Here is a 16,487-nt window from a genome sequence, read left to right as displayed (position 1 = left end):
AGTTTCAGTTAACAACAAACAAGGTGACAGTGGAGGAGGTTGTAATAATGTACCTTTAAACAGAGGCAGCCGAGACACATATAGGCACCATGTCACATCTATAACCATATATATGTTAAATGCAAAGTGATGCCGTAATGTTATTGCTTGTTCAGAATGTGTCTTTCTGTGTTTTATAAAGCAGATTCAGTCACTATTGACATGCTGGAAAAGGACGAAGTACCTGTTCCACTTGTGTATGTGTTTTATTCAGATTCAGTTGAAGAGAGAAGTGCGCTCATGGAGAACATTTATCCTAGACTGTACCTGTACTGTAAGCAGAGAGGCTACGACTTCAGGATGGTCGACCTCCGGTGGGGGGTAGGATCACCTGTTGCTGAACGCCACGACACTGTAGAGCTGCATGTGGAGAATCTCCGGCAATGTCAGGAAACCCAGGGTCCAAATTTTATTGTAAGATGTCGTGTAATATTATTTGACACTACAAGATTTTCATCAAACATCATGTTTCTATTCCAGATGATGAATGTTTGACTCTCTGTTCAGTTGTTTGTTGGACAGAAGTATGAGGTCCTGAGCCTTCCCTCCACCATCACCAGAGAAGCCTTTGAGGCCATAGTAAGAGTGTTGGAGAGAGACCAACAGCAAACGTCCAAGAACAAACCAGTGGAGGACTTTCCTGCCTCGGGCTCACAGTCCATCATCACTACAGACAGCAGCTCTGGCAGTTTTGTCCAGGATTCCATTTACAGGGATGATCGGAAGTTTGGAGAAGAGGCTACAATCTCAGGACTGCTGAGCCAGAACTCTCACAAGTCATTTCTAAGAAGGGAGAAGGGCAGACCCAGCCCTGAAGGGAGCCCAGGGGATTTGGACAAAGACCTAACATTACTCCAGAGATGCTACAAGCTGGACGAGAATTGCCTTCCTCCTGTCTACCGCTTACTTCCCATCAGGTGAAAACAAAGACACTGGTCACAGTTTGAGTAGCATCAGATCATGTTATCATATTGGGTAACACTTTACTTGAAGGTATCTACATAAGAGTGACATGAAACTGTCATAACTATGACATGACACGGTCATGATCTGTCATGAACATTATGTACATGTCGTAAACGTTAATCAAAGTGACATTACCAGGAGTTGTCTTTGTCATGACAAGTTGACATTAAATTAGTTTGGGATGTCCTTATAATGACAACTTGACATTAACCAGGATGACATTACCAGAAGATGTCTTTGTCATGACAATTTGACATTAACANAACGTTTATGACTGCTGTCATTAAGTGTCATTCGGTTTTTGTAATGACAAGTTGACATTATTTGGGTTTTCTTGATTATGACAAGTTGACATTAATCAAAGTGACATTACCAGGAGTTGTCTTTGTAATGACAAGTTGACATTGTTTGGGTTGTCTTGATTATGACAACTTGACATTAATTAAAGTGACATTACCAGAAGTTGTCTTTGTCATGACAACTTGACATAAAATTAGTTTGGGATGTCTTTACAATGACAACTTGACATTAATTAAAGTGACATTACCAGGAGTTGTCTTTGTAATGACAAGTTGACATTGTTTGGGTTTTCTTGATTATGACAAGTTGACATTAATCAAAGTGACATTACCAGGAGTTGTCTTTGTCATGACAACTTGACATAAAATTAGTTTGGGATGTCCTTACAATGACAACTTAACATTAACCAGGATGACATTATCAGAAGATGTCTTTGTCATGACAATTTGACATTAACAAAAAAAATGCACCTCTTTTTGTGTTTTTGCAAGTTGACATAATGATTGATACAAAGACATCTTCATCATTATAAGGACACCCCAAACAAATGTAATGTCAACTTGTCATGACAAAGACACCTTCTGGTAATGTTACTTTATAACATGTACATAATGTATATGACAAGTTCATGACGGTGTCATGTCATAGTTATGACAGTTTCATGTCACCCATATGTAGATACCTTCAAGTAAAGTGTTAAATAATATTGTCTCCCTCATAACATTAGAATTGCTTTTTTTTTTTGTTTTCGATTTTTGTTCCAGACAAAAGTATCTAAACAACTAATAGATTTATTACCAAGACATTTTCTATAGCCATTCTTCATCCCCAGAAGATGAATCCTAATGACACCGGTGACCCTCTAACTTTTCCTTTACTATCACAATAACGTTGAACCTTTGGTTTTGAGTGAAGAAGCTCTGCAACAAGCACCACCAGCAGGTCACATTTATCAACTATGAAATATTTCAACACCTACCAGATGGACTGACACATTCATGATTCCCTGAGGATAAATCCTAATGATTTAAGTGATCCTCTGACTTTAAATGGGGCCGCTGTGGCTCAGGAGGTAGAGCAGGTCGTCCACAGTGGTTTGATCCCTTGCTCCTCCGGTCTGCATGTTGCAGTGTCCTTGGGCAAGATATTGAATTGAATTAGCAGGTGGCTGTACAGTACCCTCCGTCACCAGTGTGTGAATGTGTGTGCAAATGGGTGAATGTGACAAGTTGTGTGAAAGCACTGTAAATGGTCAAACAACCAGAAAAGCACTATACAAGTGCAAGTCCATTATAGTTTTGTATTACCAGCAGCTTGACGTTTTTTCTAAACAAGTGTTGCCATGAAATTTGTTACAGACGTTCATGTTCCCCACAGAATTAATTAATCACCTGTGTCTGTGATCCCCAAACCTTCATCAGGTCAAGACTCCAGTGTGTCCAATACTTGTGCTAAGGAGTACCTCCAAAATTAATCACACTCTGATCATTGACACTTTAAGTTAAGTGCTAATGTAAGCATGCTAACATGCTAATTTAAGATGGCTGCAAAGGAACACATTATACCTGGTAAACATTAGCATGTTAGCATGCTGACGCATTTAGCTCAAAGCATTGCTGTCCTTAAAGGGATACTTTGCCAATTTTCAACTAACTTTGTATTGTAACATTGAGTAGTATGTGGTTAATTTCCTTCCATCTTGACAGCGCCCAGATCTCCCAGCTCTTTTGCCAGCGAAAATCCACCATTTCATTTCCCCCAGTAGATTTTTGCTGGCTCTCAGACTGCTGCTTGAACTACAGATGGTATTGATGGAGATCAAACTGTAACACTAGGCAGTGCTGATCAAATATAAACCAAGATTCGGTTACTATATTGCCTATTTCTCACCTCAAATGTTTTTGGAAACATACTTCAGTGCACTGTTTAGCTGTAATACAAGAGTTTCTGAACAAGAAGTAGGCCCCATACTGTTCCTGTGTAATGAAAAATGAAGGCTGAGAAAACTGAGATCAAACAGTAAAACTCAGCAGCACTGATCAAAAATACAGTATGAACCAAAATTATTTTACTGCGTTTCTCACCTCAAATGTTTTCAGAAACAATAGTTTAGGTTATTCTTCAACTGTAATATGAGATCATTTGTTACCAGCTGGCCACCATATTGTTTCTAGATGGACATCTCCTACATCACCTACCAGCGGAAGCGTTTATTAGTCCGATGCGGCGCAGTGCATTCTGGTAGTTGTAGGTTTTCTACCTGTTGCGCAAAAGCTAATGCCGCAGCTCTTTTTCTCTGTTTTCTCTGGTCTTTTAGCACCAATATAAAAGTATATGTGTTTTTCTACTGCATAGACAGCCTAGTTTTGTGAAAAGACCATCTTTCCAGCAGTGAAATACTTCTTTGAGTACAGCTTCATAGAGCGGCTACCATGGCTGTAGACTCTCAGTCTTGTTACACAACATAGATCTGATATTGTTTTTTAGTTTTTCATAAAGAAATGATCTAGGCTAAAGCAGCATTGGGAATGTTTGTGGTCAAATGTGAAGTCTTCAGTGGTTAAGAGCACATGTAACAAACAGGAAGACAGAAAACTGGGAAGCTAAACAAAAGGCTGAAGCCCCACTCGCTGCTCGTGCAGGCTGCAAAGTTCACTGCACACAACAATGTAAAATATTTGGACCAACAGCAAACAACTGTCATGTTCCTTAAGCAGAAAAAATCGATTTCAAAATTTCCAGCCATAAATGATATTTTGCAGAGGAAAGCTTGTGTCTATCACTCCATCTATCATCCTGTCACAACATACATTCTCTCTTGGTGACGTTTACAGCTCCCACCATCCTGACATACTGAGCATGGACGGGGAGCACAGGAGGCAGGCCAGGAAGAACTGGAGCGCTACCTGCCGCAGACTGTGGGGAGTTCTACAACACAGCGCAGTTGAAGCACTTGGACAAGAGGAGGCATCACTGTTACTTAGAACAGGTACGACTGGAAAACACACTGTTTGTTTTTGATGTTGTTTCCTTTATCCTTCTGACCAGAAAAATATTCTACTGTGCTGTTGGGTTATTTCTCACAGCAGGAGCTTTAGAGATGAAAGTCTGAAAAACTGCAGTGAAATCCAGTATTGATGGATTATAATTAGTAGTAGTCCTATGGTTTAAATAGAGTGACAGGATCAAATTAAAATCTACGTTACAAACCTCACCTATGGTCATGAGCTATAGGTAATGACCAAAAGAATGAGATTATGGATGCAAGCAGCCGAAATGAGTCTTCTCCGAAGGGTGGCTGGGCTCAACCTTAGAGATAGGGTGAAGAGCTCGGACATCTGGATGGAGCTCGGAGTAAAGCTGCTGCTCCTTTGCGTCGAAAGGGGCCAGTTGAGGTGGTTTGGGCATCTGATCAGGATGCCACCTGGGCGCCTCCATTAAAGGTGTTACGGGCATGTCCAACTCGTAGGAGGCCCCAGGGCAGACCCAGAACATGCTATGCTAGACGTCTGGCCTGGGAATGCCTTGAGATCCCCCAGGAGGAGCTGGAAAGCGTTGCTGGGGAGAGGGACGTCTGGAGTACTTTGCTCAGCTCCCATGACCTGGCCTCAGATTAGCGGTTTAAAATCAATGGATGAATAGATGGATGGATGGATGGATGGATGGATGGAAGTTTCTAATGTCAAGACAATGACTATTGAAACAACAGATGTCGTCATTCTCTTTCCCTTTTTTCTGTGTAGTTCTTGACTGGGAGCTAGAGACAGGCCTGAGGTCTGTAGACAAGGCTCCACCAGAGGAGCACTGCCACTGCTACAACAGACTCATCCCAGACCTTTACTGCAACCTGAAGGATGACCATGCTGCTCAGTATACTAACCTCCTGGAAGTACGAGCTCAGCTTGATCCAGTTCTCAGCACAGCACACCACAGATTTATGGACCGGCTCCATGAAAAGGTATTTTCACTGTTACTGTTTTTCCCTGGTGGATGATTGTTTGCTGCAACACATGACATACCTTTGATGATTTGGTAGTCTTGTCTTTCAGTACCACCTCTTACATACACTGTGTTCATTTCTATGTCTACATCATCAAGCTGCGCCACACCAATATTTATGAGCGTACTGTGGGATGGGGACGAAGAGGCCTGAACTCCAAACATAATGGCTCACTCCAGTTCTACACCAAGCGCATCTCCTCCCATTTTCAAAGGACTGTTATCAGCTCGCTCAACAAGTACAACATACACACATACTAACTTTTTATAAACTAAATATCTCTGTGTTGTATGGGTTTAATACAGCTGCTTTATGTGCTTTCTCTTTTTCAGAGTAATTAAGGTCTCCAAAACTCAAGGCTCTTTGGACACAGTGAGGAGAGAAGCTGTCAGAGTGCAGATACAGGAGGAGATACAATATCACATCAACTATGGACTCCATCTGTGAGTGGGTCATTGTCTTTCCTGTACTACCAATCACTACTGACAAAATAGTATGTCTCAGAGCAATATACAAAAATCTACCTGGTTTTTCAGACTATTAGACAAAGCAAATGCAGTATTTCCACACATGCTTAAGTTCCAGTTTAACTCAAGTGAGTTTTCCCTCCGTCCCTCAGGGGGAAGGGCTGTACTTTGAGGCAAGCTTTCCTAGATGATGTGAAGAAGGCAGTGGAGCAGTCGAAAAACAGACCCATCCTCCTGGTGGGACCACAAGGCTGGGGAAAGAGCACCACCATGGCTGCAGTAGCACAGCTAGCGCCCTCTTGGCTACCTGGGTGAGATACTGCTAGAGCAGACGATCACATGGCAGAAATAAAGTTTTTCAGTTTGCAGTGCTCAGCTCAGAGATTTTCACATGGATTGCTAGAAATCAAATTACAGGTATATATAACATAGATAAATACATACATATCAGTGCCATAGTCAAGACCACCTAAACCTAGACCAAGTTATGACCAAGGCCAGAGTGTATCAAGAGCAGGACAAGACCAAGACCAGAACAGTGCGAGTCCCACACGATAAAATGATAAAATGTGGAACATGGTACCCAGCACTCCTCAAATTGATCTGAAAGATCCACATCCCCATAAAAACTTTTGGGCAGTTGTAGTCTCGACCTGTCTTGAAATAAAATCCTGAGTTGCTTTGTCTGAGATCCAGACAAGAATGACTGAAAATGTGGTTGAGACCAGACTGAGCCCTTCAAAAAGTGGTCTTGAGACTGGTGTCAAGACCGAGACCAATCTCAAGCACTACAATACTGATACACATGCACAATACATACTCATTAACCGAACCATTATTTCCATTTTTTCGATTTGTCATTCCAACCATTTTCTCTCTTGGTTCAGAGCTGTGAAGATATTGGTGCACTTCACTGGCTTGACTGGAGAGAGCAGAAACATTCGTCTGGTCCTGCAGAGTCTTTGTATCCAGCTGGCTGAAGCCTACAGTCCCCACACACAGCTGTCAGAGGTATTGTATCTCACCTGACTGAGCAGGATCCTGACGATACCAACCTAAACCACACATGTTTAACATGTGTTTGCCTGAGAACTGTGTGCAATTACTGCTGACATTAACAGTGTTGTGGCTCTGACTGATCTGATCTGAATCACATTACTTAGCATATATGTTGATTCATTGTCTAAAGGATTATTTGTCTCCTTTAGGGCCTCCCTCAGCTGATCAACGAGTTCCACTCTCTGTTGGGCCTGGTGGGAGCAGAGAGATCCCTGATGGTCCTGCTGGATGGGTTAGATGAACTGTCTGAGGAACATGATGCAGACCTCTCCTGGATCTCAACCCCTTTACCTCCAAACATTCACCTCATCCTATCTGTAACCACTGACTCTCCCTGTACTCACACTCTGCAGGTTAGTAGAGCTCAAGGGAAGTAGATGAAACTTTTAATTTCACTGAGGCAACAGAAAGGAGGATACAGCAAAGAAATAGAAATGTGACAAATAAAAAATGTACAATATTACCTCTACAGCTTCTTGTCTAGACTTTAATGCTTCAAATGTGGACTCTTAGTAGTTAACGCACTGTATCTCCTTTGTTTAATCCATAGACAAACAGAAATGTACAAACGAAAATTTCCAGGCGAACAACAACCTTGTGGAGTAATTGTGCTTAGTTGCCTGCTGTCTTGACAATGAGGTTGCCAGGTTTGATACTATTGTTCCTTTTTAGAGACCCATAGAACGGAACAGTGTCTGACAAAAAACCAAGGCAGTCACAAATATTGAAGTTCTGTTATCTGTCTTACTGGTTTGTCAATGGAGACTTCAGCTTTATACCTAATTCTGTGGACCTGTTAGCAATGGATGTGGCTGACGTAGCTGAACCCACCAATTAGGAACGGTGCCCACATATATTTGACCATGTTGAGCATATTGTGTATTAAAATGATACATGTAGCACTGTTTGATAAAGTCAAGTAAATATGGGATTTATAGTTGACAGAGATTTTTCTCTCTCACAAACAGTCAGCCTATCCCACAGTCCTGTCCCTCCCTCCACTCAGTCCTGAGGACATCACAGCAGCATTAGAGACCAAGCTGCGGACTGATCAGAGGTGTTTGCAGGAGCAGCAGTGGCAGCTGCTGGTCCAGGCTTGTCTGTCCTGTCCCTGCCCTCTTTACCTGGAGGCAGCTTATTCTGAGAGCAGGCTCTGGACCTCCTACTCTTCACAGGTCAGCCTCAGCCTTCCCGCCAGCCTAGAGGGCCTTTACCTTAGCCTGCTGGCTCGTCTGGAGAGAGAGCTGGGGAGGCAGCTGGTGAGACGGGCTGCATCTCTGATATCCATCTCACGTTGGGGTGTCACCGAAGAGGTGGGAAAAGTTACATTTCACTACAAACTGCACATACACAGCATACCATGTGTGTTGAGATCGACCTACAAGCAGCAACTGGTTCAGCATCCCTTGTGTGCACAATGAAAATTAACTTGCAGATAGTTCAACCTTACTTGATGTGCTGCCCAGCTGTAGTGATCAGGGATTTCTCTTACTCACTGTAAAATAACATTTGTCACCATTTTCATTGTGGCCGTCATGCTCTGGAGGGGTGTGTAATAACTTTTAAGGCTAATAAATTTTAGTCAGAGTTAGTCTCCACTGACAAAGGCAGTGTGTGTCACATTATCAACCCCTTTAAAGTTTAAGATTTATTATAATTCTAAAGTCTGTTAATTTATCTTTATGCAACGAATGACACCCCAATAATGATAATATGTACTCATTGCTAAGGTTCACACTTAATTTAAATTTATGGAGGTTAGGTTTAGGCAAGTAAAGTTACTCTGCTTAGGTTTAGGAAAAGACGTACCTTAAAAATTACTCAAAGTTCACATGGTTCCAAACACCGGTTTCCTGAGGAAAGTTCTGGAGGAAAGTCCTGTGTTTTGTGAGCCATCCACCAACCCAGCCTGCCTCCTTATGTGGACCGCGTCCTTCTTTACTCCCGTCAGCACATTGGTCATGTGATCACAGCCTTCCTAAGTGTTTGGGTTAGCCTATATATGAATTACTGGCTTATAATTACGTAGAATATGTACAAATTTTGGTGCATTGCGGTTGTACGTTTCGGTGCAAAACGTACGAACAGTTCATGAGAACAGCTTGAGTCTGTAGTCAGTAATAATGATATTATACTCATCAAATTAAAAATTAGTCCAACGGGACATGAAACTCCAGCAATGTGTGAATGTGCATGAATGTTTAACTGAGCAGCAAGTGGCACCTTGTACGGCAGCCTCGGTCAGCAGTGTGTGTGTGTGTGTGTGTGTGTGTGTGTGTGTGTGAATGAGGGAATGTGACGTAGTGTTAAAGCGCTTTGAGTGGTTGGAAAACTAGAAAAGTGCTATGTAAGTGCAGGTCCATTTACTGACCGAATGATATTAGTACTACCAAGCAGCCATTCACAATAAATCAATCTGTGCCAAATTTGCTACTTAAGTGTGTATCTGGTTTAGACAAGGCGTATGTACAGTGAAGTGCTCTCAGCTTGTAAGCCAGTCACAGATCTCCTAGGCCGCTCTATCGACTTTTTCTTTGCTATACTATTTTAGTCATTGTCCACCTAGTATTACTGCTGGAGTAGTTGACACACAAGCAGACAGACAGAGACAGAAGCTTGGCTCAGTGTGTGATTAGAAAAGAACAGAGGAGCAGAATTTCATTTTAGTCTACTATGTTACCCCTGCAGCTTGTTCAAAAGATACATTTTTGTCATTACAGAGAAAGTAAAGTGCTGAAAAAAGGTACCATTAGGCACCAGTACCAAATTCCAGATATCAGCAACCCCACCATCTTCCCAGTACTTCCTGCCCGGTCCTGTATTTGGTCACTTAAATGCAACAAATCATTTTGTCTAAGGCAGTCACATCAGTATGAAAGTAGCTTCCAGCGTAAAAGCTTGTATGTTAAACAGAATCAATTTGAAATATGATCCAGTCCATGTTTATGTCCATGACCAGGAGTTACTGGAACTATTGGCCCGAGATGAGAAGGTGCTCCAGGAAGTGACCTCATGTCACTCCTCTCCCAGCCACTCCAGGGTGCCTTATGTGTTGTGGGCTCGGCTGAAGCATGACCTCGGTCAACACCTAACTGAGGTCAGGACAGATAGGACATGGGTGTACCGCTGGACGCACTGTGAGCTGGGCGATGTGTGCATTAAGCACTATCTAAAAACAGATGATTCTCGCATGGCTGTGCACGCAGACTATGCTGACTACTACAGAGACAAGTCACAACATGCACACATATTTCAGCCACTGGCATGGACGCTGGATGAGGAAGAGGATTGTGAAGGTATGACGAAAAGTTACAGGTTCAATCTGAGAAAGCTTCACGGGTTACCCTACCACCTGGTCTGCTCCAGCCAAATCCTGTCCTTCCTGTCTGAATGTATTTTCAACTATGAGTTCCTGTTACATAAGGCCTGGGGTCTGTCTGTGCTGGACATCGAGGAGGACCTGAAGAAGGCTGTGCTGCCAGACAAGTAGGTCCTATCAAAGGACAGACAAAAGGCTGTCCTGTTGTCTTTAACTGCATACAGTATAACATTGATGACAATCACAGCAGCTGTCCAAAGCAAGGAGATCCTCGCTTTGAGTTTTGACTTTGGTTAAGTTTCATTTTCCTGATAGCAACAGTTTATCCTCCGGTTAAACATAGATATCCAGTAATTAGAAGAAATTAAATCATAGGGTGCATCAGAATACTTTAACATTATGTCCTTATTCTTTAACACAGATTGACCACTAGTGGTATTCCACTGATTGACAGTCAGTGGTGGTAACAAATGTGTGTAAATGGCAAACTTAGTGGCAATTCATTCAATAGTTGACACATTTCAATCTGACCATGAACATTTGAAAGCGCACAAAGTCCCAGTCTGACAAATGGAAACATGTTTTAAAAGGCAGGCTGTCCAAATGGGATTCCTGACCACTCCATTCAAAAGAATGTCAAATGTCAAAATTTGGCATATTAAAATCTGGCATTTACAATACCTTTGAATAGAGTTTCTAAATGTCACAGTGACAAATGGGAACATTTTTGATATGGTGGGCTGTCCAAATTAGTCAACATTCAAGAGGAGCTGCATATTCAGTTTTATAACAAGAAGTCCACATAGTCACATGTGTTCAGTACTGTTTCTGTATTATGACAGTCAGTATAGGTAACACAGAAGATCTATACAATCAGCACAGTTTCAAGGTGGACCCCAAAGATTAGTGTCATCAGTTCAGTGTCTGACCAAATGTCTTCCCTTCTGTTCCTGAGATATGCCGTTGAGTAATGGCCAAAAAAGTGATATATGTAGAGTATTATGATGTCACTGTGAAGTTGACCTTTTGGATATAAAATCGTTTAGACAGTATTATATATTAGACAGTTGTGTGAAGTTTTGTCCTGATGAGTATAAGAATTCTTGAGCTGTGGCCCAAAACATATATTGTGAGGTAACAGTGACCTTTGACCAGTAAATTCTAATCAGTTATTTCATTAGTCCAAGGGGACATTCGTGCCAAGTTTTAAGAAATTCTCTCCAGATGTTCATGAGATATTGCATTCACAAGAATGAGATGGATGCAAGGTCACGCTTACCTTGACCTCTGACCACCAAAATCTTATCAGTTCATTGTCGAGTCCAAATAAACATTTGTTCCAACTTTGAAGAAATTCCTTTAAGTCGTTCTTGAGATATTGCATTCACAAGAATGAGACAGACAAGGTCACGGTAACCTTGACTTGACCTATGATGACCAAAACCTAATCAGTTCATCTTTGAGTCCATGTGAACATTTGTTCCAAATTTGAGGAAATTCCTTCAAGGCATTTTTGAGATGTCACATTCACAAGGATGGGATGTACATATGGATGGACAACCTGAAAACATTATGCCTCTGGCCACGGCTAATACCAGTGCGGGGTTATAAAAATTACCTCATACAGTGGCATGGTTGACCGTTTCAGAGAGTTCCAACAATTGTCATACACTGCCTCTACACAATTCTGTCTTTGGAAAGGAGACATTCGATGTTGTTAGACAGTGTGACACTTTGTTACTGAGGCAATGGGGTCTCCGCTAGAGTGTTTTGGTGCAGTTCCAATCACCGTCCACCCTTTCTTTTGAGAAATCTTTGGATCTCTAATTTTGTTTATTCTGATCCCCCTTTATTCTGAACATATACCTCTGATGGGAGCTAACATTCAGCTTGTAGTATTTGTGATTCCTGTCTTTATACCCCAGTCTGGCTTTCTTCTGCCTGCTGTCAGCCCTCTTTTAGTTTATCTATGTAAACACGTGTATCCCCTCCACCTCCTAGGGTGCTGGTGGATGTGGAAGTGTTGTCGGGTGCTCTGGAGATGTCCAGAGAGGTGCTGCTGCAGGACCCCTGTCAGCTGGCCTCCCAGCTTATGGGTCGACTGGGACAAATGGTTATTGAGGACCGTCCTGTTGCTAAAGGTAGACTGTAATTTGTAAATTGTGTATATCAGTATTTATTTACCGTATATATCAAATATCATATATTTCAGGTGAGAGGTGGAATCTAGGGAGTTCTATAAATCTGAATGAGGATTTTAGACCCATATATGTTTTAATTTAAAGAAAAAAAATACATAGATACATACATACATAAAAAATGAGTTTATTATATAGCAATTTAAAACAATTTACCAAGCAAAAAGAAATAAAAATTTAATTTTTTTTGCAAAGATCAGAGTGAAAGGCAATATAGATACAATAAGATAGAATAAAATGTAAATTTCAAAAGTATTATTGCAATAAATGAACAGAGAAAAGAAAAGGCAAGATGGATGGTAATGTTAAAACTGAAGGAGAAGTAGATGGAGCAGTCATCTGCATAGAACTGGACACTGATTACCCAAAGGTCACATGTAGATAGAGAATAGTGGAAGAGCAAGGACTGGTTCCTGAGGTAGTTGTGAGTACAGTGATTTGAGGAGGATTTACAGCTGCCTATGGTCACTTTAAGGTCCTTTCAGAGAGATAAGACATATTAGCAAACATAAAATCTATGGTTTTCTTTGGAAAATAGACAGTATTGTAGGTTACACATGGTTTTGTATCAGTAACTCCAGAGAATATGTTGTGCTCGATTATTTGGTGAATATTTTCTGATCTCTAAGCTGTGTGACTGACCCAGGTGACCCACTGAAGTTCAGCTACCTCCATTCTATACTGGCTCAGTGCACCCAGTCCTCCCTGCCTGTGTTGCTGCCCTCCTCCACCTGCTTGCTCCCCCCAGGAGGCCTTCAACACACCCTGCTTGCAGGTAACACATTGCATATACTACCCTGCTTTTGTTCAGGAGTGGGGAGTTTTTCCTTATCTGAAGCAAGGGTCAAAGGGCAGAGGGTGTTGTATACTGTACAGATTGTAGGGATGTAATGGTACAAAGACATCACTGTTCGGCCACACTTTGGTTTCGGGGTCACGGTTCAGTGTGGTTTTGGCACACCATGAAAAAAACACAAATGTTTAAGGATACATTCTTTTCATTTACTTTAAACAGATAGGGTGCAAGTGTCACAGACAGACACAGTCACCTCAGTGGGGACTGAAGTAGCAATCTGACCACTGGCAACTTCAGTAAACTCATTATGAAAATAACAAACATTTTAACAGTTTCTGTATTACACTGTACTGAACAAAGACTTTCCCAAAAGGTAACAGGTCATAACAGACTGTAAAACTGAGAAGCACCTCTTCTGTTATGAAAGTGAAAATACAAAATAAAAAAATAATAAAATATTAACTTGTGCACTTGTGTTTTAATTCATTCCACCTTGGTTGTATGCCAGTTTAAATGCCAATAGTTTTATTCATTGTTTTTATCCTGTTCTGCTTTGTCGTCTAAAGGGTGCATGAAAGCAGCAGGGAGAAGGAGTTGGGAGTTTGTTTTTTTTTCTTGTCCCAGTGATTGGCACATCTGAGTGATGCTGTCGAATGAGCTACGCTAATGTCACCCATTGGTTTGTGGATTCCAGTTTTGAAACCCTGAATTTGACATTTTGGCCATTGCCATCTTGTTTTTATGGAGTCAGAAGTGACCATATTTGGAAGAAAGGGTGGAGTTGTGGAGGAATGACAGGTGGATCTAATTGAGAACCTGAGACAGCCTGTTTCTCAAAATGGCCATGCTCATTTAAGTCTTAATTGTCCAGGGAGTGAACTTTTATAAAACTCACCCATCAAAATTTTATTGGCATGAAATTAGCTATAGAAACCAAAACCATTCCTTTTGTACCAGGCTGTAAACATGTTTATTCCTGCTGTAAAGTTGGGCATTTTAATACTGGGGTCTATGGGGATTGACTTGCTCTGGGAGCCAGACTCAAGTGGCCATTAGAGGAACTGCTGTTTTTGGCACTTCGGTATTGGCTTTATTTTTCAGCCCTGTTAGTTGCCTCTTGGTTTCCATTCACAGACCCTACAATGGTGGAGCAATGCCAACACATTGTCGTCATTCTATACACAAATATCTCTTTCCAGTGCTGTTGTAGGTAACCTGGAACCCGCAGGTGGGTCTTCCAGTTCCATTGATTCATTTGCGCTGCCACAGTGTGACTTGTCCACTCTACATCTACTGTAAATGAAGTACTACATAGTGTATATGTTCCTATATTTTTCATATGCACGTTAGTAGAAATGTAACTGCATGCTAATCAAATTGATTGATGGTGTGTTCACTAACCAGGTCATTTGACCAATGTGACTGCCTTGGGAGGGGCGCAGAGAGGACCCTTTGCTGTCACCAGTGAATCAGATGGCAGCCTGAGGTTCTGGGATCTGGAACAGAGGCGGATCATCAGGAGCCTGGACCCGGTGGGGGGAGTCGTGGGAGATTCAATCACCCTGGGTCTGGATGATAGGATGCTTATAATCTGCATGGGACAAAGTCTGCAGGTTAGAGTTCAGCTAAATTTTGTTTCACTGCTTGGTTTGAAAAGAAATTTTATTTTTTCTGCTTTATCTCAGTAAGGAAGCTTGTAACTATTATAATGTTACAGATATTTCAAAGTATGGTAAAAACAACTTGTACGAAACAGCAGGAGTTTAAAAACATAAAGACTGTTGTTGCAGGATACTGATATATAACTTGACTGTATTTCAGGTGAGAGAAGTTGAATCCGGGCGAGTTGTGTATTCAGAAAGTGACTCAGTGGATGTTCCCATAGTCACCACGACATGTGAAGGACAGCTGCTGGTGGTCTTCTATGATGGAAGTCATCGAGTCAAGGTGCACAGCAGCAAACAGCAGGCAGACACAGTCAGACACTAGCTGGTGAACAAAGTGGAGCATTTAGCAGTTAAAGAGACAGATATTTTTCTCAAGAGTTGGTGGAGACCAAAAATAGAGCCAAAAGAGAGTGAATACCGGACTTACATTCATCAGGTGGACACAAAAAAATAATAACAGTCAGTGAAGCCTGAATATTTGTTCCACTGAATAATTGTTAGAAACCTTACAAAGAGAGTCTTGCATGTTCCAGAAATTAATAAAAGGTTTATATGGATCATGTCTGAGCTAAGTGTGTTTTTCGTGTGTTCCTGTAGGTTTTTGACCTGGCTTCCTCCTGCTCTCTGCTGCACTGCACTGACATTTCTATGGAGCATGAGGCAATCCACAAAGACCGCTCTATTCTGCTGTCCAACAACTCCATCAGAGACTACGTCCTCTTTGCCTACAGGTCAGACAGCATGAGTTTAGACCCATGTCAGGTCCAGACCATGGCAGTGCCTTTTGGGATATGTTGGATATTTTGAAGGTGCCTTGTGATGATAATCAACACTTTGACATTCACTTATCCTAAAGGCCCCATACTACCCCATATCATTTTACAGTTAAAGCAGGTATAGGTGCTATATAAAGACTGTGAAAGTATCAAAGTGCTCCCTATTCAGCGCTGCATCTTTAAACAAGCCATCAGGACATCCATGAAGTTGTGATGTCACAACCATACTATATAAAGATAGAAAGTGCAGCTACAGTGCTGTTACATTCTTTACCCCAGCTGCAACCTGGATGCAGAGATGCCGAGAGCACAGATGTGGAAGACCTGGAAACAGTGACCAATCAGAGCAGACTGAGCTTTTTTGGGAGGGAGCGTTTAAAGAGACGGACACTACAACGGGGCATCTCAGACAGAGGGTGAATACAAGTATATTCAGGTAGACAGTTTGAGAAAAACAAAGTGTTTTCTGAACATTAAAGTATGTAAACATAGTCTAGTAGAACCCCAAATACAAGTATGAACCTGAAAATGTGCATAATATAGGACCTTTAACATAGCAGTTAGCAAGTTGAAATGAAAAAGTTCGTCCTGCCTTTGTGTTTGTTTTGGAAATATCAGAGCTGGTGGAACAACTGCTTGCTGTTTGAAGGCAAAAAAAGCAGCCCGACGTAAAGTTTATGCCCCCCAAAATACATTCTTTTTTTGGGAACATTGTCCTGTTAATGCCTCAGTTTTGACTGATGCTGTCTCTTTTTATCAGAATAAAAAATTGCACATTACGTAAAGGACCCAACAGAGAACGTTTTTGCCTACCTTTCACTTATTCCTTTTTGTTTTGTGTCCAAGTCTCTCTAAGGGAGTAGTCTCATAAAAATCTGACAAGAGGTGACTTATTGCAGA

At 41.5% G+C, this 16,487-nt stretch overlaps 1 protein-coding gene across 1 annotated transcript in view; it reads left to right on the top strand.

Moving 5' to 3' along the window:
* LOC126404723 (uncharacterized) overlaps positions 1–16,487 on the top strand; it is a 41,152-nt gene that overhangs the window by 2,957 nt on the left and 21,708 nt on the right. Inside the window, exons 4-19 of the mRNA XM_050068104.1 lie at positions 254–453; positions 547–956; positions 4,140–4,294; positions 5,049–5,263; positions 5,404–5,543; positions 5,638–5,748; positions 5,925–6,083; positions 6,660–6,783; positions 6,981–7,184; positions 7,800–8,144; positions 9,791–10,317; positions 12,152–12,291; positions 12,995–13,123; positions 14,549–14,757; positions 14,966–15,091; positions 15,409–15,542. Of these exons, the coding sequence (XP_049924061.1) occupies positions 254–453; positions 547–956; positions 4,140–4,294; positions 5,049–5,263; positions 5,404–5,543; positions 5,638–5,748; positions 5,925–6,083; positions 6,660–6,783; positions 6,981–7,184; positions 7,800–8,144; positions 9,791–10,317; positions 12,152–12,291; positions 12,995–13,123; positions 14,549–14,757; positions 14,966–15,091; positions 15,409–15,542 (3,328 nt within the window). The remainder of the gene's footprint in view (positions 1–253; positions 454–546; positions 957–4,139; positions 4,295–5,048; positions 5,264–5,403; positions 5,544–5,637; positions 5,749–5,924; positions 6,084–6,659; positions 6,784–6,980; positions 7,185–7,799; positions 8,145–9,790; positions 10,318–12,151; positions 12,292–12,994; positions 13,124–14,548; positions 14,758–14,965; positions 15,092–15,408; positions 15,543–16,487) is intronic.

The sequence above is a fragment of the Epinephelus moara genome, chromosome 17 (genome assembly GCF_006386435.1).
Source record: "Epinephelus moara isolate mb chromosome 17, YSFRI_EMoa_1.0, whole genome shotgun sequence".
Lineage (NCBI taxonomy): Eukaryota > Metazoa > Chordata > Actinopteri > Perciformes > Serranidae > Epinephelus > Epinephelus moara.
This window is presented reverse-complemented; position numbering and strand designations above follow the sequence as displayed.